Here is a 21,860-nt window from a genome sequence, read left to right on the forward strand (position 1 = left end):
TGAAGATTAAAATCAGGAGAGAGTTGGATCTCTCCAAATCTCAAAACCTAAAACGATTTGTTATGAGAACTTTTCTCTCCACTAATTACACTTAAATGTTCAGCTTTCGCGTTTCTATATGGAACCAACACTTTCTCTTGTCGGGCTTTGTTCTTGCCTTTCTAATTTTTCGTTGCGTTCGGCTTTGGGCAGAAACCAGATAACTGAAACTGGAAGCTGTCACGCTGGCCGAGGAGTTAAACACCAAATGGGAAGGGCACCGATGACTTGACCAGAGACTAACTTTTGCAACGTGTTCTTGTTGAAATCAACCAATCACAACACATTTGAGGTTGTTCCAACCAATCAGTATAAGCCACGTAGGTAATCGCTTTGCCGAAGTGTTCCGTAATCTAAACGGTCGTCGTATCTGCTTGATCTGCTATATGGGCTTGATAATGGACCAATCCAACCCACACCATTTTAGGCTACGAGCCTGAGATCGTATTTTGTTTCGAAGCCCGTTTATTGTTTTAGGTAAAGCCCAACATTGGATTTTGAATTCCATCTCTATGCTGCAAGGAAACCTTTCCGTGCGACCGCAACCTTTTCCGGAATCATTTCCATCCATCTAACATAGAGTGGAAACTATTCCGCTCATCAATGAATGACAGACCAAATTTACTGCTTGCACCCAAGAAGAAGCAAAACAGAACAAACTAGAACCCAGAACTATTGTTCATTAATGTGCAGATTATTTAATACGATTTATTCATTCAAATATCAAATTATAAGGGTGAAAAATTATCAAGCTGTTTAGATACCGTTAACTTTTTATAATTAATTCGTGAAAATCCAAGTAAGTTCTGTCCAACTTTATTTTCATAGATTTTAACCTCTTATCAATAATTTATTTAGTATATAAGACTCGTACTCACAAATTATCTTGATGAATTTTATTATCTTACCCAATCATTCACATGTAGTAGAGAAATTATCTTGATGAATTTTATTAATTCCACAAAAGAGGATTAAGGTTTTTCTTTTATCAACTAAAAGGACATGTCATCATCATTATAGCTGTAAGCAAAGCTTATGTTTCGAAATTTGACATTTTTGTTTTTGTATTTCTTGCAATAGTTTCTCTTTTAATTAGATATGTTCTGATACTTCTTTTGCTTGTATCAAATAAATCTCAGTAGAAAAGTAGGTTTTCTGCAGATAATTACTATCTAATTCTTCTCTTATTTAATTACTGTTATATAAAATTTAGAATTTACTGTCACTGTGTTGCAAGCGAAAAAATAGGGACTTAAAGGAGAAAAGTAGGTAAAGTTCAGGGATTTTGGGTTTTTCCAGAAAAAAGACAAAAAGGAAGAATTCTGTGTAATACGAAAAGAGGAGATGTACATGCAAGAACGTGGGAGATGCAACTCCCATCAGGAGCTCTGGACGGTAGAGATGCCACGACTGTTTCGTTTCTTTAGACTCACGTGGCTAAATCAACAGCCACATAGTCCATCAAGGGCTCCACAAAGACCGTACGCTCTGTGTGTGTGTGTGTGTGTATATATACATATATGTGTTATATGTTACTACTAATACACAGACAGTGCTCTATTCTAAATCAACTTACTTTCTACGCACACAGCTACCCTCTTTCAATTTCAAATATATAAAACGACAAAGTTTCGTGTATTACATATCTGAACCTCAGTTGAATAGAGTCAGAAGCAGAGAATGGGAAGGGCACCTTGCTGTGAAAAGGTAGGGCTGAAGAGGGGGCGGTGGACGGCGGAGGAGGATGAGAAATTGACCAAGTATATTGAAGCTAATGGGGAAGGGTCATGGAGATCTCTGCCTAAGAATGCAGGTAATTAACTAAGCTAAAAAGAATTATAATTAATAGTTGCTAAATTAAGTTGTCTCTTTCCTAAAATGTAATGTACCATCTTTTTCCCTTGTGTGTTTGAAAAGGGTTATTGAGATGTGGAAAAAGTTGCAGACTAAGATGGATTAACTATTTGAGAGCTGACTTGAAAAGAGGAAACATTACTCCTCAAGAGGAAGAAATTATTTTCAAGCTACATGCTTCTCTGGGAAATAGGTTAGTAAAACTTACAAGTTTTTTTTTTTTCTTTCTAAGGAGCACATTATTTCTTTTTATTAATTTATCTGTAAAGTATTTAGGTCCGTGTTCATGTCACGAAAACATAACTATTCTTTGTCGGTGTCGGATCAGCCCATAAACAATTAATTATATAAAGAATGAAAGTTAAAACTCATAATGCCGTTTGATAAAGGACTCCAATGCTTTTTTTTTTTTTTTAAAAAAAAAAGAAAAGAAAAACGTGTACTATAAACATTTTGTCAAGTTTTTCTTTCTCTTCCTTTCTCTTTCTTTCTGTTCTTTTACTTTAATATTCCTGCCCCGCCTCCCAAAATAGTTGGTGCGGTTTGGAAGGGAGCAGCTCATTGATGACAGACTGCCTAGCATTGACAACAGCTTTTTTAATCATTTTCTTGTGAAAGAGTTAATTCTTTTTAACTTGCAGCATGTGATTTACACTCCTTAATTGTCACTGGCTAGTCTTTTTATGCTTGTTAGATTTATTCTTCAGTAGCATAAATGAATATACTTATCTACTAGGTCAATATATGTGTAATAATAAGTGTATATCTAAAAATCTCATGTAAATGTGACATGAAATATACTATTTGTCATTTATCAATACAAATTTGTTATAATATGATGCAACGAAAGATAATTATATTTAATTTAAATATTATTTTTCGTAGTCTAATCATGTGATCGGTATTTAAGCATAAGCTTTTTTTTATTTATTTCCTTTGTTCTAAATACATAATTTCATATTTGTACCTTTTATTGCAAACTTTTATAGTACTACAAATTTTTTTGATATTTATAATAATCTCAAAACTCAAGATTTTAGTTGTTGAAGTATTAAATAGGCCTAACTTTATGAATTCTAAACTATAGGTTAAAATAAATAAAAATTAAAGGTAATACAAAATTATTCTAAACTACATGTTAAAATAAAAATTAAAGGTAATATAAAATTTTTCATAAAAAAGCGTATATATGTCTATATTATTATGTTTAGCCTACCTATCAGGGGAAAAAGACAATAATAATGAATGAATCTCATCCCTTTCTTACCCATTTACTAATCACTTAACTTACTGATGTCAGTACGTACTACTGGCGTCAGTATTTAAATGTCTGCTCTTTTTTCTGCTGACCGGTGATGACTCTGACTGTCGTTACCGGTCTCTTCCTGCTTTTAGCAGTTGCTGTCAAATTTCATTTAATCTTCACTAGTCATTGACTCATTGTTTTACTGTGTTAAGAAATGTTTTTTTTTTATTATTATTATTTAATCACATCTAATGGTAATAATTAATCCATCTGTGTCATTCTTCTTTCGCAGATGGTCTTTGATAGCCAGCCACTTGCCAGGAAGAACAGACAACGAGATAAAGAACTATTGGAATTCTCATTTGAGTAGGAAAGTCCACATCTTTAGGAGACTTGGAAATGAGCGTCTACAGCCGATAATTGATAAAGCTAAGATCAGCCATAGCAATATTGCAAGCAACAGTAAACCAGGAGGTAGTAAAAAAAGTAGATGCTCATTCAAGAATAACAAACGACACGCAAATAATAACAATAACAACAATAATAATAATAACAGTATAATAAAGAAGCTCCTCCTGCTGCTGCTACTGCTGCTGCTGCTTCTTTGCAACCAATGCCACAAACACCTATCCCACAGACAGACACTTTGATTCTGGACCAGTTAGTAGTAGTAGAAGACAAGGACGAAACGGATCTTGTGAGTTATCCATGTCGAGAATCCATAGAAGGGTTAATTTTGGATTCAAGCAAAGAAAAAAGCATAGAAGCTGAAAAATTATTACAAGAAAATCAGTTAGGGTTTGATGCAGAAATGTTGTTTTGCGATGATGATATTATACAAAACGAGTTGCTGGAAACCCTAACTACGAAGGAGGAGAGGGGAAATGAGATGACTGAGGTTCTGAGTAGTCCAAATTACAAAACTAGTAGTGAAGGAGAATTTGGTAATTCTACTAAGTCATGTAGTGATGACACCTATGATTTATACTCTAGTTCTTCAATGGCTTCATGTTTTGAAGATTACAGGTTTGATTGGAGCTGGGAAGAAATTATGCAAGAAAATAATGTAATATGTTCACTCTGGGACAGTGATAATGACTGCTGGGAAGGAGATGATAAAGGACAGCAAGTGCAGCATATGGGTTATGGCAACATAAATGTGATCGCTAGTTGGCTTCTTTCTTGATTGAATTTGCAGAAAAAGTTGATATCGTTGAGACAATTAATATCTGGGTTTCCATTATTGTTCGCTAAATCCAAGAGGAGCACGTCTTTACTTGTTAGCATAGCAGTACACAATATCTGAGAGTATGTTTTCTTTTTACAGTCTGTAGAAGTGTCAAATGTGTGCAATTGTAGTTTTGTAACGTTAATGTTTGCTGTAGAGAGACTATAATAATAAGAGAGCTTGGTTTAGAGAATGTCCAATGCTAATTATCATATAAATAAAATATATGAACGGTGATATGGTTGAATGTTATTTATAAATATTGAATTTTTTAAAATCTCCTCAATATATTACTTTTGAATTTTCTTTCATCTTTTTTTTCCGGCCACAATTCAATATGTAACAAATCATTAAAGATTTCTCATGTGGCTCTCCAAATTAACGAAATTTTTATGGTCGAAATGATTTAAATTTGAAATTTTCACTTTTTACATAAATGAGAAGACTGATATTAAATTATACGCATTGTGTATCACATTAATTTGATGTATTGATTAGTCAATTCATTATGTTATAAGAAGTCTGTAGAAGAGAGAGAAAAGACATACGTTTGGGAAAATGATTGATTTATTTTTCATCATCGATCTCTCACTCTCAATACATACACATATTAATTGGGATATTAATTAAATAGAACTAAATTATTACAGTAGTATTATTATATGGGACGTCAATTAATAAAATTCAATTTCAAGCTTGATGTATATAAATGTTAATGTGTGGCTTGTGTCTCTTTTCACATTTTTTATGAGTATTCAATATATAAATTCACTCTTATACTTTTCACGGAAAATTTTGTACTCTCAATTTTTACTTTAATATATTGAGTACTTCAATTTATAAAGCTGGACTTATTAAACACTTCATTTGACCTATTAAACATTTCAACTTGTAAAATTAGATCGAAACCTCTATTTAATAGTTAAAAATTTATTGTTGCAAAAGTTGCATTAATCATTATAAAACCAAAACTAGTAAAAATTATTACTTTTGTTATAAAAAACTGTAAGATTATTACAAAAAGTAAAATTTAAAATATTATAAGATCGGTTCTAAAGTTTAGAATTTTTTTTATAAAAATTCAAGAATTAATTATATATGCTATGTGAAATATTAAAAAGTATATATGTAGTTCCATACATACATTAATTCCTTCACCTACATTTTAAATATCTCAACGACCTGCAACAATTCACGTTGCAAATTTGCACCTAAGAGTCTGGAAGCCAGCGTACACAGTGACGTATCATCATCCAAGACTTTTTTTTTTTTCTAATTAATTATTTTAAAACACATTATTATTTCTTTCCTAAAAAAAACATTATCATTTCTATTGATAATGTATTCGATATTTACTGTTATTATTATAAATCAATGAAATTAAACCCTGATTAATTTTCTTTAAGTTTTATTAATTAAATTAACCTTATTTTAATATTAAAAGAGAAAAATCTAAATTTAAATATATTAAATCATATATGCATTATTTAGCTATTTAGAAAAAAAGCATGGTCTTTTTATTTGAATGCGACATGTGGTATACTACATATAGCAAAATAATTGACTCTTGCTACTTTCATACAAAAAAAATAACAAGTCAATGCTCTTAATTTAATTACGTGACAGTAATTAATGAAAACGAACTTCCTTTCAAATAATAATAATAATAATGATGATGAAAACGAACTAATGGTTCTGTCATTCATAAATCATAAAGGTCGCGTGCGTTTTGCAACCGGTCGGGATTGCCAGTATGTGCCGTCCATAGGCAACCTGGCCTAGCCACTCATGAAGAGAGCGCACTGGCTAGAAATGTGATATAAGTACCATATTACTAAGATAATAGGACAAATAAATTAAATAAAACCTACTTATATTAGAAGCTGAGCTAATCACCATACAACTGGTTCTTCGTTTCTTTGGATATTTTAGTGGACACGTTGACAACACTTTTGTGAAAGCGTATGAAGATTTTCATTTTATTTTATTTTCGTAATGTCGCAATTTTATTTATGTATGATTGTTGCATATGAAAAAATATACAAATTTTCTTTCCACAACTTATATAAATGTAGGCTCCACGTAATTTAAGAAGAATGTATACCCAATTTTTATTCAAATAATCAGAAAATTAAATTCTTGGAGTATACATTTTGCTCCAAAAATTTATTAGCTAACAAAATTCCAACCAAGGGAAACATTTTGGTGAGGAAATGACCACTTCTCCCAATTAGCGACCACATAAATCATATGTAAGCATACCTGCCTTCAGGACGAGAACAAATATGAAAAAGCATCTAATTGATTTTTTAAGATTTCTGCATTTAAATCATTAAATGAACGTCTATGAACAATCCCAATCGAGTGAGGGAAAACATACATCTAGAAATATTCACAGGACCAAGAGATTCGTTAGTTCTTAGATGATGATTTATATGGAGCCATTTGGCTCCGTGCAGTTTTCATTCGGATTTAATTTCCTCATATATAGGTATATATATATATATATATATTCACCCGACAAATGCGAAAAAAGTGCAAAAAATTTTGATATCTTAAAAAAAATCAAGCTAAAAAAATATGTAAAAGAAAATTCCAAAACCATCATTGTCTAGACAAAATAATTTATACCAGACTCTTCGTTTTCCTCCTACGACAACTGAAAATTGTAACATAGAGTAATTTAGTCTTTTTCTTCTTAAATATTAGCGTATTTTAGTTTTTTTTAAAGGTTATAATGGAAAATCTGGAAAAAATGAGCCAATAGTTTGACATAGATAAATCTCGGAGATCATTAATTAATATTGTTAAACTGAAAAAATAGTTAGTTTGGTCAAACTTCAAAGATGAATTAATTATTTACCCTTGTTAACTTTCAGGATATTTTAGTCTTTTTTAAAGGTTTTAAGGGAAAAATTTAGAGAAAATAGTTGAAAGGACTAAATGGTTTGATAGAGTTACACCTTGGAAACCGTTAATTAATATTATCAAAGTGCTGAATGACTTAGTTAGTTTAATCAAGCCTCGGACATAAGTTAATTATTTTCCCTTAAAAAATTAGGTTCCACAATTGACCTTGGGTTACTTGGCCCAAGCACAATCAATTTCCCATACGACGCCGCATAGAGGAAAGGAAAACAAACATTAACCGTCCCCTTCTCCTATCTCGATCTCACCGTCTCTGCCCTGGACCTTCTTTCTTTATCAAATCTTGTTCTTTCTCTCTAATTAATTTTTTTTTTTTTTTGTCTATTGAAGAATCTGCAGTATCTAGGAGCGGTAACCGGCCAATAATAGTAGAAGCAAGAAAAGTTGTAGATGTTTTAGATTCATTGTCTAGGTGCAAGAAATGAGTTTTGGGTTGATGAAAAACACATTCACAGCGGCAATTGGCAACAAAGAAATCGATACCATATTTAACACGAAAACAGAATTTGAAGCATAAGTTGCTCTTTTTGCGGCCATGATTTTGGATAGCAAGATCAGGTATGTGTGTTGTTTGTTCTAATATGTTGTTTTTGGAACCCATTTTATATTTTCCTCTTCTTGTTTGATGAATTGTTTCTTTCTCTTCAGAATGTTTGTGTCCTTAGATATTCGATTAGTTTCTTGGACCATAGAATCCTGGATTCTAATTAGCTGATGCAGTATACAAAGCCTTGAAAATGGATAAAGAATGCTTAGGGCTTGCATTAGAGAATAGCTACTTTGTTAATTAATTAGATCCCTTTGCGATTACACTCAATTAATATTTCTGGGTGCATGCCACTGCTTTCATATTTGTGGATGCGGGCTGCAGAGAGTAGGCTTTGAGCGAGAGCAGAGAAGAGTAAAGACCGAAGAGAAGGGGACACGGAAATTTTTATTTCTCTGGTTATGCGGTGTCGTTTTGATAGAACTAAATTTGGGTTAGCTAAGTTATGGGGTCCACATTTATACTTTTTTATTCTGATATCTAAAAACACCCTTTAAAACCCTAGACAAAACACCTTCTTTTATTCGAATTGAATCCTCCGCTCTCTGTTTTCCATCTCTGTTTCAAATGAGAAGATATCAACTTCCATGTGGGTTTTATCTACCAGGTTACTCTCTAATTTCAATACAAAACTACTCAGTATTAAGCACAACTCCGTTGCAGTCTTTCACTTCAAACGCAAATTCCTGTCAACGCTTGCCCACTTGACCGCCGCCACCACCACCACTAACGATGGCGTCACTGAACCAAAATGGCAGCAACAACAGCTACTACAATTAGATGCTTTTCAGGTTGCTGATATCTTATATAGCCTTAAAAAACTACCTCATCAAGCGTTCTCTTTCTTTTGCCAATTGAAAGACTTAGGCTTTAAACATGATGTCTCTACTTATGCTGCCATTATTAGAATTCTTTGTGATGGAGGTCTTCAAAAGAACCTCCATTTAATTTTCCTGGATCTTATTTTGTTTTCTAGCAATGACAGTGACAGTTCTTTTGATATTTCATGCTTGCTTGATACGCTTTGCAATAGCGGTGCTGATGATGCTAAGCAACACTCTTTGTTTCTATTTAAAGTATATGATGCGGTGGTTAAGTCATATGTTAGTGCTGGTATGTTTGATGAGGCTACTGATGCATTGTTTCAGACGGGAAGGCGTGGATTCGTGCCTAGAATATTTACCTGTAATTTCCTTATGAATAGACTGATTGAGAATAGGAAATTCGATATGGCACTTGCCATTTTTCAACAGTTGAAGAGGTTGGGTTTGAGCCCTAATGATTATACCTATGCTATTGTAATAAGGGCTCTTTGTATGAAGGGTAGTTTGGAAGAGGCTATGTATGTACTTAAGGATATGGAGCAGCATGGTGCGACTTCCAATGCTTTAGCTTATACGGCTTATATAGAAGGACTTTGTGTGAATCAGAAATCCGAATTGGGCTATCAGGTGCTTAAAGCATGGAAAGCAGCTAACGTCCCTATAGATGAGTATGCTTATACTGTTGCAATTCGTGGGTTTTGCAATGAGATGAAATTGGACAAAGCTGAAAGTGTCTTGCTTGAAATGGAAAAAGAAGGTGTGGTTCCTGATATGCATTCCTACAGTGAACTGATTCGTGGGTTTTGTAAAGATAGGAATTTGCTAAAAGCATATGCTATCCTCGATGACATGATATCTAAGAATATCAAAATAAATTGTGAGGTTATTGGATCAATTCTTCACTCCTTGTCTGAAATGGGCATGCATCTTGAAGTGGTGGATCAATTTAATCAATTTAAGGACTTAGGCATATTTATAGATGAGGTTTCGTACAACATTGTAGTTGATGCTTTGTGCAAACTTGGGAAACTAGAAAAAGCTGTAGCATTGCTAGATGAAATGAAGGGCCAGCAAATGGATATGGATATTATGCATTATACAACTCTAATTAACGGTTATTGTTGCCAAGGAAATTTGGATGATGCTTTTAGGGTATTTGAAGAAATGAGAGAAATGGGTATTGAGCCAGATATTGTCACTTACACTGTACTTGCTAGTGGATTTTGTAGACAAGGCCATGCAATTCAGGCATTTTACCTTTTGGATTTTATGGAGACACAGAATCTGAAACCTAATGCTGTTATGCACAATGTTATAGTTGAAAGTTTGTGTATTGGAGGCAAAGTGAAAGAAGCTGAAGAATTTTTCAATAGCATAGAGGATAAAAATTTAGATACTTATGCTGCTATGATAAATGGATTCTGTAAGGCTAACCATACTACTGAGGCTTTTGAACTTTTCTTTAAACTTTCAAGACAGGGAAATTTAGTTAAGAGAAGTTGCTGCTATAATCTTCTAAAAAACCTGTGTGAGGAAGGGGATAATGTCAAAATCCTTATGTTGCTAGAAACAATGTTGGCTCTCAAACAGGAACCCAGCAATGTCATGTTTGGTAAAATAATTGCTGCTTTATGTCAGGCTGGAGATGTGAGAAAGGCACAATCAGTTTATGACATTTTATCCAGGAGAGGGTTGATCCCTGATATCATTACCTACACAATAATGATAAATAGTTACTGCAGGATGAATTGCTTACAGGAAGCCCATGATCTTTTCCGTGATATGAGAAAAAGAGGAATTAAACCTGATTTAGTTACTTTCACAGTTTTGCTTGATGCTCACCAAAAAGCACATATAAGGATGGTAGGTTCCTCAGAAAGTCAAAAGGAAGGCAATGAAAATGCATTTGATGCTTCAATTGTTTTGACACAAATGAAGAATATGGGGATCAAGCTGGATACTGTTTGTTATACAGTTTTGATTGATGGACGTTGCAAGGCAAATAACCTTGAGGATGCCATATGCCTATTTGATCAAATGATAGATGAAGGACTACAACCTGATACAGTAACATACACGGCTCTTCTATCTGGTTGTTTTAGTAGGGGAGATGTGGATAGGGCTGACAACTTGCTTAATCAAATGTCTGAGAAAGGGATTTTTCCTGATGCTTGTACGATGTCTATTTTAGAGCGTGGTATTTTAAAAGCCAGGAAGGTGCAGTTTCAGAAGGACTTTAAATAATGGTGGCTGGTATAGAACCTAAAACTTGTGAATTACCAAAACAGATATCAGAAGTACAGGTTGCATCCATCGTGCGTGCATTTGGCAGTCTGCAAATATTTTGATGGAGATTAAACGCCATTGTTTTCTTCTGTAGATACTTGTGGGGTAACTAAGTCCATTAAATCCAGGTGAAAAATCTGTCTGTAAGTCCAATATCTGTATGTTTTTCTCCTTCATTCAAAAATTTCTTCATTTGTATTGCCTATGGTTTCAAGTGAAACCACTTCATAGACATTTCACTGCCAGAATATGTTTATAGAACTTAAACTCCTTCCTTAAAATGTGTAGAGATCCATGATAAGACTATCAATATCCAATCCTGTGCAATCTGTGTTTCTCTGCATTCAAGTTTGAGCATTCTGACATTTTGAGATACGTATTTCTACATTTTACTTTTGTATTTCACTATATAATTTGAAATCAAATGCAGGATTGATATTAAAGATAAATGCTCCTAGGACTATGATTTAGTGGACCATCACTATGTAAAGGTCTTTGCAGTCTATCGCTTCGCATTACAAAACATTTATTCCATTATAACTAGATGGCTATTTGCTGACGTTGCACGTCATGAAACCAGTTAACATCCATTCTAATTTTACTAAGTATATTTCATATCCAGATAACTTTATGACATAAGCATCAAATGCTAGCCCCACATAAATGATTCAAATTGCATGGCATGGTGTAGGGTTGCTGTGCGTATTGGTTGAAACAGCCTCTTTACTTTCCTGGTGCAAGTTATGGTCTCCAAGATAACCACAAAGATGCTTTTGTATCTTCATTCTTGATGATCAATGATCACTCAATTAATGGTTAGTGAGGATACATGAAAAATGATAGTATTTCTATGATTTACAGAAAATAAATTAGCTGATCCAGACAACACGCTGCCCTTTTCTTTACTTATATTTTTACTCTTTTTCCAGGAGTGAAGAAGACATTTGAGGAATATTGATAATGCTAATATCACATCTTCAATGCTATGCTTCCAAGTAGGTTTATAGAACTCCTCTTTCTTCTCCATCTTTGGTCTTTTTTTGGGGGGAAGGGTGTATTTGTGGTATTGAAATTGGGTGAAAAAAATAATATGGTATTCTAGGGAGTGCCACCTAGCACATAGGAGATTGCCTTTTCTGTGGTGTGGAATGTCAGGTTATGAGATTGTTCTGGTTTCTGAGGTGGCTTAATTTCCATATCTATCACTTTTACTTGCTTTAGCACAATCACTGAAAAAGAAGATTCTTGTACCACTAAAATTTAGAGATAAGTCCAATTATTATAGCCTATTATTTTGTTGAAAAAAATTTCGTTATGGTGGAAAACAGAGATCAATTTGGAGATGATGTCTTAGCAATATTTTCTTAGTTTACTGTCTATTCGCTTATCTGGTGTTTGCAGTTCATTTCTTGAGTTTGTTTTCTGAACACTTTATGGTCTAGATTTACAGCATTTTTGTTTTTTTAATTTTGGTTTTTGGTGCTTCACATTCCACCCTCTACTACTATGATGGGTGTTTGTTTTCTTTCTTTCTTTTTTATTTTTTTATTTTTTTATTTAATTCATTACTTGCCAAACTATGAGAATTTTTCATAAATACTTTTCATTTACTGGTTACTTAATCCATATTGCTACATTAGTTGATTTATTTTGTTTTTAATTCTAGGGGATCTCTCAAGGAGCGCCCTTAATATGGATCTCCATTTGTCAATTGGAATTTGACTACACTTCTTTGTAAGTAGCATCATTCCCTTCAAGTTAAATTATCTTTCCTTGTTGGTATCTTGTTGCATCAAATCTAATATTTGTTGCTGGGAGATGATCCCAAATAAACAGTTATGGGTTTGTAAACGACAATTGAGTTGAATTTTGTAGAAACATTGATTTATACAATTCCTTTCAATTTTATTGAATATTTTGAAGATATTTGTAAAAACAATTTTATGGCTGGGCCTGGCTCAATCCTTCGGATGTCATGGTCATCTCATTTCAGGAATCTTGAAAACAGTAACTGTCCTGCTCTTCGTGTTAAATGAATTACGAGTCCTTTGAGAAATGACAGGCTACTTCAAATAACATGGAAAAAACATCGTAAATGAAATGGAAGCTAATGGAATGTGTTGTTTAAAGTAATAAATTGAAGAATCAACATCCAGTTGTTGCAGTTTGTTTTAAGAAGCAGATTTTCAGAAACTGTAAACCAGTAAATGGGGCAAAGTTGCTTTTTGTGTTTCTCTCTATTGGGAAATTGTCAGGTAGCAGTTTTCAGTTCTGAACGGTGATATTCAATTTCCTTGATTGAGATGCCGAAAACCTAGTTTATAGATTATATGTGAAATGTAAAATATTATTTATAATTATATGATATTTAAATATTTTGATTATATTCGTGAAGCATTTGAATTGAAAATCATAATATTCAAACTTCATTCAACCCATTATTCAAATTATTCGAGTTTCATCTTGATTTAAAATAAGTTAAATTTATATAAGAGAGTCGAGAAATTTAAGTATAGCTTGATTCTTTTTTTTTTTTTTTTTTGAAGAGAATAGCTTGATTCATTTTATTCTTATACCAAATTTATTATTTAATAAATAAATTAATTAATTTTTAACACGTGATTAATTAAATTGCGTACTGCTTAGAGGAGTAGTCCAGTTTCAACACCGCCATATATTGATTTAATAGCTGTTAATTTCAGGAAGTAACGCCCAACCAATGGTGTGAAGAACAACTACCTTTAAAAGCTGTTGCAGAAACTAATATGATTCGTAATCATAACAACTCAAGTTCGAATTGTCCAGTTTTAGTGGCCCAGTAGTCATCGTTTGATCCGACCCAAAAAAACAAATTTAAGATATTTTTTTAAATAAAAAAGCATTGAGGGACGTGGACTCTCACCGATAGCCACATCATCATAAAAACGTCACTCAGCAACGACACGGAAGACCACTGACCTCCACGCGCAAAAGCACACCAAAAATTACGAATTCTGACAAATCAGATTACGCCGCGTAGACACATCGACGGTAGAGCCCATAGTAAATAATAGAGGCGTCCTCACCGTAACTTGTCTCATCTCTCGTCTAGAAATTCGACTTTTGATTTTTTTAGCGGAGAAAGAAAAGAGAGAAACAGAGTGTGGAAAGAAGAGGAAAAGAAAGTAATGGAGAAGTACACGCAGATCTGGTTAGCTTTGGGGACCTTAGCCTTGTTTGCCGTATCAGCTCTAGCAGACGACGTCCTTGTGCTCACAGAAGATAACTTCGAGAAGGAAGTTGGTCAAGACAGAGGCGCTCGAATTCTATGCTCCTTGGTAAAATTTTTATCACTCATTCTTACAAATCTTTGTTCTGATTTTGGTTTCCATAGCCGATTTCACTTGTTGAATACAAGTTAAGATTGATGGTTTCACATGCCGATCAGCTACCTTAGTTAATTGATCTATAGATCTGTTTAACCTTGCTAGTCAATGACTGCGAAACTTCTTTAGCTAGTTTGTATTTGATTTTACTTTTAGTTATGAGCCCGTATGCATTTGATATCATCATTTCATGAAGGGATACTAATAGAAATGGAATTATGAGATCGTTTCCTGAGCTGTCTAAGCTGATTTATGCCTTGAGATTAAGTAATTCAGGGAAATTATGAGATAAACAATTTTCAATTTTAATGGGTCATGTTCAACTTTAGGATTGTAGTATATATGAGAAAACGTTTTTTTTTTTTTTTTTTGTGCGTTTTAAGACCTATAGGAAGTTGTTTCAAGGCTTTAAGTGGACATTTTGTGAGATTTTTGCCATGCCATTTGAGTTTGAATGATCTTTATTTGTACATCTTTGTTGCGAGAATGAGGATTCTTAAATGTGCTACTAAGTTCCTGATAAGTGTGGACTGTATTTGGACAACGTTCGATGTAACAGGTGTGGACATTGTAAAAAGCTCGCTCCTGAGTATGAGAAACTTGGATCAAGCTTTAAGAAGTCAAAGTCGTTTTGATTGGAAAAGTAAGCTCTTTATTATGATACTTAATGATTGTTTTTATCTTGTGTTGTGTAAATGTACTATTCCCTTTCTAAGTGCTTATGCAAAAATTTTATCATATTTACTAATTTGGCACGTTTTATCTGCTAATTTGGCACAATCTTGATGCATGTAGGTGGACTGTGATGAGCACAAGAGCCTATGCAGTAAATATGGGGGTTCTGGTACCCAACAATTCAATGGTTTCCTAAAGGATCTCTGGAGCCCAAAAAGTGAGAATAACTAAACTACATAATAGCAGAAAGAATATTGGGATGCTTCAATTATTTGTCTTTCTTTTTAGTATATTGACTATATGAAAGTGATAAACATGATTCTATGGTATTGATAGGTATGAAGGGCCACGTACTGCAGAATCACTGCTGAGTTTGTGAATAAGAAGGAGGTAATGATCTTTGCTTTTCAAAAATAAGTTAATAAGAGGAAATTTATATTTTGTGGACTTGTTTATATTGTTATTGTGATCACTGGAGCATTTGTTGTCTAGATAACTTAGATGTTATGCAATTAAATCCCTCTTTCTGTAAGAGTGCAGAGAGTTGAGTTGGAGGTGAGGCCTTCTATGGCTTCTTGTTCTTCATCTTTTTCAGGTGTCTTCTTTTGTTTCTTAATTGCATGAAATCCCCTTCATTCAATGGTATTGTGATGCTTGGCCAGAATTTCTCAGATAATGTGCTTCCCAGGGGCTATTCTCTGTTCCCTCTAAGCTGATTATATCTAAGAAAAAACTGGTGGATATCTTCCCAATTTCATGCTTCACCATTATTGTATTGCAGTTTAAGGCTATCTGCTTAAAATACTTGTATACTGGAAGAAAAAAGTAAATTATAAGTGCCTGATCAGATCATATATACTCTTTACAGGGACCAATGTGAAGATAGCTGCAGTCCCATCCAATGTTGTGGTGCTGACAGCTGATAATTTTGATGAGGTTGTCTTGGATGAAACCAAGGTGTATTGGTGGAGTTTTATGCACCATGGTAAGCATGTCTGGCCTTTTATATATTGACAACTCGGATAAGTGAAATATCATGGCTTTTAGTAGCTTCTAATTATTTCTCAATTCTCATGTCATCTTAATTTGGTGGTGTCTTTTGTTGATTGATTTTTGAACTTTGCTTCTTCCAGGTGTGGCCATTGCAAGAGTCTTGCTCCCGTACGTGATACATCCCCCATCCACATACTCGTATCATATTTTTGTGTTGATATCTTACACAAGCACTGACCTGAAATCTTGTTTTGTATTGGCAGACATATGAAAAGGTGGCCACAGCATTTAAATTGGAGGAAGATGTAGTTATTGCCAATCTAGATGCTGACAAATATAGGGATATAGCTGAAAAGTAAGGGACACGTAGTTTATGATCTAATGTATCTAATGCTAGGGTTATCAACATCAATTGTTCATTGGAACAGTGTTAATTGTCTATATATTATGTGCAGGTATGGAGTAAGTGGGTACCCAACACTGAAATTCTTTCCAAAAGGCAACAAGCTGGGGAAGACTATGAGGCTGGGAGAGACTTAGAAGACTTTGTCAGTTTCATTAATGAAAAGAGTGGAACCAGTCGCGATGGAAAAGGACAACTTACCTCAAAGGTTAGTTATTGCATTAGACACTGGAAGTTCAACTTTTTCTTTTTGTTTGCTTAATTATTTAAGTTTCTAATGACAGGCTGGCATAGTGAATCATGGATGCTTGGTGAAAGAGTTTGTAGCAGCTGGTAATGATGAAAAGAAACCAGTGTTTTCCCGAATAGAAGAGGAAGTTGAGAAATTAGAGGGTTCCAGTGCAAGGTAGTAACTAATGGTGTGGCTGTTCTGTTCAAGCTTTGTATTGAACTATGTGGCTTCCTCACTGCTTATTCTTATGATGTCTAAAAATTTTGTTAAACTATTGTTAAAACTATAGTAGATCGAGCGCTCAACCTTTCATATCAAATATCTTATTAACCTAGTGTATGACCATATTCCCCTGTTTCTTTTAGGCATGGAAAGATTTACTTGAAGTTGCTAAGAGCTGTATGGCTAAAGGTTCTGATTATGCCAAGAAGGAAATTGAGCGGCTGCACCGCATACTTGAAAAGGTAACATTATTAGGACTAATTTTCTCAGTTGAGTTGTATTGGTTTAAATAATTATCCTTCTAGCATTTTGAGATATCCACATTGAGGCAAAAATTCTCCAATCGAGCTCAGAAATAGTGTACAATACTTTTTGATGAATTCTATCCAATTATAGTGTTTTTTTTTATTTATCATGGACTGAAGCAAATATGTATTGAATATGTATAATTTTGCTGATTGATTGCTTTGCCCCTTTTTGATTTGCTTGATTAATTGTGCAGTCAATCAGCCCAGCAAAGGCGGATGAGCTCACCCTCAAGAAGAATATCTTGGCGACATTTGCTTGATCTTATGATCTTCCAGTTTTCTGGGGTTTGGTTCCCCCAATAGCCTCTCTTCGATCGTCCATCATTTACTTCGAAATTCTTGTAGCAAGGCTTCTTCACACAGTAAACAAGCATTTTGAGAACCTCAACTAGCTAGTGCATTTATTTTATATTGCCTTATTTAATCTGTGCACTGTACTTTTTTTAACAAAATGACCAGATATTCGATTTTCGAGATAAACTCCACGATATTTCACGAGCCTTTTCCTAACCCGGCCCTTCGTATTACTGTCCAATCGACTCTTGCTTGCTGCTTACTTTTTTGGTGCGTATTTCTTTGTGCCGACAGATAAAATGTTGCTAGTGCATATGATGATTATAGAATCGAGATAAGGAAACATGGTCAATGAAATTACTGTTCTGATTAATAACACATTAAAAGTAAATGATCATTGCATTTGTATTTTTCAGTTCGTCCTGTAATAACTTCCATTGACATTCGCATTGATGAGGCAGAAACTAGAAACGGCAAAAAACCGTGGTAGACAAAAGTTGTGGTGATAATGAATTTCATGCAACGAACTTCCATTAACACATTCTCACTGATGAGGTAGAAAGTGAAACAACAAAAGCCATAGTAGACACCGGATAAAACAAATTGGTGCTCATTCCCCTAAAAACACAATGGCAAAACAGAATCTTCCACGGGCACCTAGAATCTATTCTATTACAAAGACGGGAAAAAGGATCGAACAGAAACAACAAGAAGGTAAAACACAACTGCTGAATCTACTGTTTGCATATGCTTGGGTATGACAAAAAGAATAACACTGAACAGTATACATTGCTTATTTACAAATTACAACTTCGCTAACCTAAACTTAGTCGGAGCTCATCAACATCACAAGATTGACCAACCTAGCAAGCTACAGTGTATGGTAAGATCCGGATAACCTTTTTGGGTCAATGAAAACCGTCTAGGTATGCAACGCACAAGCATTCTCTCCATGCAGTAAAGACAATGACCTTATACAAAACTCACAAATATGGGTGAATTCAATGGACAAAAAAAATCTGTTACGGATGGCAAAAGCAAAGTCTTAACAGATGTGGTCAGCAAGTATGATAGGTGGATCCAATGTGTGTTTAACTCCCAGTTTCATCCCCTTTTATATTCATATTCAACACTCTGCATGATTTTCCACCATTAAATTCAGGTTCTGATGCACTCATCGAAGAACAGTCATCAATCTGATAATCTCTGTCATCAACCAAGGACTTCATATATGAGCATGGTCGCTCTTCAGCTTCCATATTAGATACAGGCTCCTGCCCTGAACCAAAAGGCAATTCAATGATGATGATCCAAGAGGTTGTGTCCTCATCTGCACAGATCGCAAGAGTGCAGCCCTCCTCAAGTCAGCTGAGTGGCAAATATCACTAGGTGATGATGGGAACCGACCCTCAGAATCTGAACCTCGTTGGCGAGGTTGTGAGCAAGTGACGCTATTGACAGTGCAGCCATGTGCTGGATATGAGCTGGTAGAAGGAGCACAAGAGAATCCACCCAAATGGTCTTTGGTACCTATAGGGAGAGACTGGACTTGTGGGCAGACTATCAGGCTGGGATGAGCAAATATTTGTGGGGGTCTCGCAAAACCTAGAATCTTCAGAGTCTTCTGACATTGGTGAATACTGCAAGGACATTTCGTCCCTGAAATGTAAAATTAAGGAAACATAACGAGTGTGAGGGATCAAACAAAAACAGTGAGCTTTCCAATAACTAAATGACAATGAACTATTTACCAATGTTTTTAATACAACTATAATGCCACAAAAATTATATAGAACAAGCATTTCTACATAAAGAATTATGCGTAGTGTTTGCAATCGACGACAAAACTATGACAGAAAACTGCACCCATGTATAAGCACACTACAAAAAAAGAAAAGGAGACTTTGCAACATGATATAATTTTTCAGATTAATAGAGTTTCAAATGACACTTTCTATAACTTCACATATTTCCTAAAAATAGTTCATACCACAATAATTTTCCCACTGAAGAGCTGCCAAAAGAATGGGTTCTGGAAAAATCACAGGAAAGAACTCTTGTATAACAAAGTGAAGTTAATATCATGATAAGCCATCATTATCGTATCAGTTCTAAAGCCAAAACAATTCCATAGTAGTCACATTCATTCAAATGAAATTTTGGCAAAGGCTAGGAACCAGCATGAAGCGATATACTGAGGGCAACAATTACAGAACAAAGCAGGAATTTAGCAATGTTTTTCAAATATTATGCCGTTCATGAATCAACATTACCTAGATAAGCAGACCTTATTAGCAAATTATATTTCATACTGCACATAGGATGACATATAGAAGTACAGTGAATGTCTATGGGCCTGAGTAATGAGGTTCCAAAACAAGAAAAATAAGCTGCTAAGGCTTACTCCTTATACTTCCTAAAGGCAACAATGATGAAAAGTAAATGCAGGTGCAATAATAGAGTTCCAGAAGTGCATGTATGAGCAATTGTTCCCACAAATTGTTTGCCTGCGGTGCACAACAACATGATGCATCAAGTATGGGAAGCTTTCCTGCTGGTACTAGATACCCTAGCCTAAAAGGCAACACCTACTGTTAAACAATCTAAAACCATTTGAAGCTTTTGTGTCATTTTAGGGCTGCAATATATATATATATATATATATATAAACACGAACCAAGAGGTGTTAGCCCTCCTAGTAAGTGCACTTCTTGAGGATCAAATTTGTTTTCTCACCTTTACAAGAATGGAGAACAAATGAACAGAAAATTTCTATATTTCTAGTGATTCACAGCAGAGATTATCTTAAGAACTATGTGGTGATTATGTTAAACGCTTAACTAACTAACGATCCAATATATCATAGTTATCAGATATAGATTAGAACAAAACCCAAATGAGTAAATTGGCATCCTCAAATGTGATTAAAATCAGATTCCCAATCCTCAAATGTGATTAAAATCAGATTCCCCTTTCACTGCAGAAAGAAATACAAAAGCAGCTATTAGTCTGTTATAACCGGATAAACAAAGTTACAGCCTTGTGTTGATTGGCCATTGAAGGAGTACAAACAATCCATGAGTGCTATATCACCTGATGAGTAGTAATATAACAGTACTCCAGAAATTAAGCTATAGCACTGCAAATTACCATTTGCATTCCACTGTCACTGATCCCTCCAAACATTAGCATTTCCAGAAATTATGAGAAATTTTCATGAATTGAAAGTGCATTGCGTGATTCACTAATTAATAGAATAAACTCTTAATATAGGAGAAATGCTGCAGAAGGTTTCAATCTCCCAGATGACGTTTTTTTCAAGTGAAACCAAGAATTCACCTGGCATAAAACATGCCTTCAGACCTTGCCGGAGATTCCATAAGATTTTCAGAAAGTGGGTCTCCAACAGTTAATCCATTCAAGCTAGATGCCATTATCTGCAGAAAACAACAAAATTTAGACAAAAAAAGGATCAAAATGCAAATATCTATGCAATATAAACTTGATAGTAAAATCTCTTAATTAATTGAATAAAGAAACATTTTATTCCTACTTAATTGATAAAAAAATCAAAACAAGACAACAAAATTCCAAATCATAACAAGGGGAAAAAAAACTTCACCGAGAGTGAAAAACAAAGTAAAGTTCAACAAACAAAAGTAAAAGCATTTTAAGAAAACCTAGTTCAAATCTCCAGAACAATATTGCCCATGAACAAAAAATTCAGAAATGAAAGTAAAGCTCACAAAATTAGAAGAAAATCAGTAAGAATTGAAATTATATAATCTTAAACTAAAAAAGAGACTGATAAAGATAAAGGACAAACCTCACTTAGATAGCGCTTGTGAGAATGTAGATTGTCGAGATAGACCTCGTCTTCGGGATCTCTACTTCGCTTCCCATTTGGCGACGCCGTTGATGGCGGTGTTGAGTTCGAATCCGAGCCCATTTTACTTTTTTTTTTTTCCTTATTTGATAAAAAGCAAATCAAATTCAATAATTTCATCTTGTTGCTAACACCAAAAAAGTAATCACAATCTAATATATAATTAAGACAAGGAAATTTTGTGTTCTTGTCGCGTTGGATACCGCGAAAAAAGCCAAAACGCCAGGAGTTTTGTTCAACAGTCACCAGATTGTAAGTTCGTGACAGAAGTATCACTTTGGAACTCAGACCCCCTGTTGTCTCTTAACTGAAGGATAAATGCACAAGCAAGCAGATATTATGTACCAAAAAAAAAAGAAAAAGAAAAAGAAAAATACATCAGCAGTTGTTGACACGTGTCTAAAGAGGGTTATTTATTACTATATTTCCCCTTCCGTCCTATAACTTATACAAAATTTAATTACTGTAATTAAATTATAATTTTTATTTTATTTTTCTTTTTCTAATATAATTAGAATTCCATTCAAACT

General features: G+C 34.2%; 1 protein-coding gene and 3 pseudogenes across 11 annotated transcripts; 3 read left to right on the forward strand and 1 right to left on the reverse strand.

Annotated features, from left to right (window-relative positions):
* Nucleotides 1-7,570: 7,570 nt before the first annotated feature.
* LOC149492165 (uncharacterized) lies at nucleotides 7,571-14,018 on the forward strand. 8 transcript variants are annotated; one of them, XM_089716833.1, is made up of 5 exons: nucleotides 7,908-11,080; nucleotides 11,644-11,767; nucleotides 11,882-11,947; nucleotides 12,619-12,686; nucleotides 13,655-14,018. In XM_089716833.1, exon 1 carries the CDS (start codon nucleotides 8,430-8,432, stop codon nucleotides 10,908-10,910), a length of 2,481 nt encoding a protein of 826 aa, XP_089572959.1. In that variant the 5' UTR covers nucleotides 7,908-8,429; the 3' UTR covers nucleotides 10,911-11,080; nucleotides 11,644-11,767; nucleotides 11,882-11,947; nucleotides 12,619-12,686; nucleotides 13,655-14,018. The 8 variants fall into 8 exon arrangements, 7 of the variants coding, with proteins under 7 accessions (XP_089572959.1, XP_089572957.1, XP_089572958.1 ...); XM_089716831.1 differs by lacking the exon at nucleotides 13,655-14,018 and adding an exon at nucleotides 12,946-13,336; XR_016319095.1 differs by lacking the exons at nucleotides 7,908-11,080; nucleotides 13,655-14,018 and adding an exon at nucleotides 7,571-7,853 and having other exon boundaries at nucleotides 12,619-12,867.
* Nucleotides 14,019-14,067: 49 nt separating this feature from the next.
* Nucleotides 14,068-15,375, forward strand: LOC149492166 (protein disulfide-isomerase like 2-1-like; annotated as a pseudogene). The gene is made up of 4 exons (XR_016319096.1): nucleotides 14,068-14,269; nucleotides 14,877-14,960; nucleotides 15,113-15,209; nucleotides 15,329-15,375. The product of XR_016319096.1 is annotated as a protein disulfide-isomerase like 2-1-like (transcript).
* Nucleotides 15,376-15,559: 184 nt separating this feature from the next.
* Nucleotides 15,560-17,630, forward strand: LOC149492167 (putative protein disulfide-isomerase A6; annotated as a pseudogene). The gene is made up of 8 exons (XR_016319101.1): nucleotides 15,560-15,587; nucleotides 15,780-15,977; nucleotides 16,126-16,153; nucleotides 16,249-16,340; nucleotides 16,441-16,596; nucleotides 16,673-16,794; nucleotides 16,986-17,084; nucleotides 17,345-17,630. The product of XR_016319101.1 is annotated as a putative protein disulfide-isomerase A6 (transcript).
* An 882-nt stretch (nucleotides 17,631-18,512) lies between these two features.
* On the reverse strand, nucleotides 18,513-21,672 carry LOC149492168 (uncharacterized; annotated as a pseudogene). Its single transcript, XR_016319098.1, has 4 exons — nucleotides 21,534-21,672; nucleotides 21,271-21,411; nucleotides 20,784-20,881; nucleotides 18,513-19,103 (listed from the first exon to the last, which is right to left on the reverse strand). The product of XR_016319098.1 is annotated as an uncharacterized LOC149492168 (transcript).
* Between the last annotated feature and the right edge of the window lie 188 nt (nucleotides 21,673-21,860).

Source organism: Jatropha curcas, unplaced genomic scaffold, assembly GCF_041381405.1.
Source record: "Jatropha curcas cultivar XTBG-Jc1 unplaced genomic scaffold, XTBG_Jcur_1.0 HiC_scaffold_91_pilon, whole genome shotgun sequence".
NCBI classification, from domain to species: domain Eukaryota; kingdom Viridiplantae; phylum Streptophyta; class Magnoliopsida; order Malpighiales; family Euphorbiaceae; genus Jatropha; species Jatropha curcas.

Excerpts from the sequence above, each read along its gene's own strand:
- LOC149492165 (XM_089716833.1), top strand. The coding sequence starts at position 8,430 with ATGTGGGTTTTATCTACCAGGTTACTCTCTAATTTCAATACAAAACTA.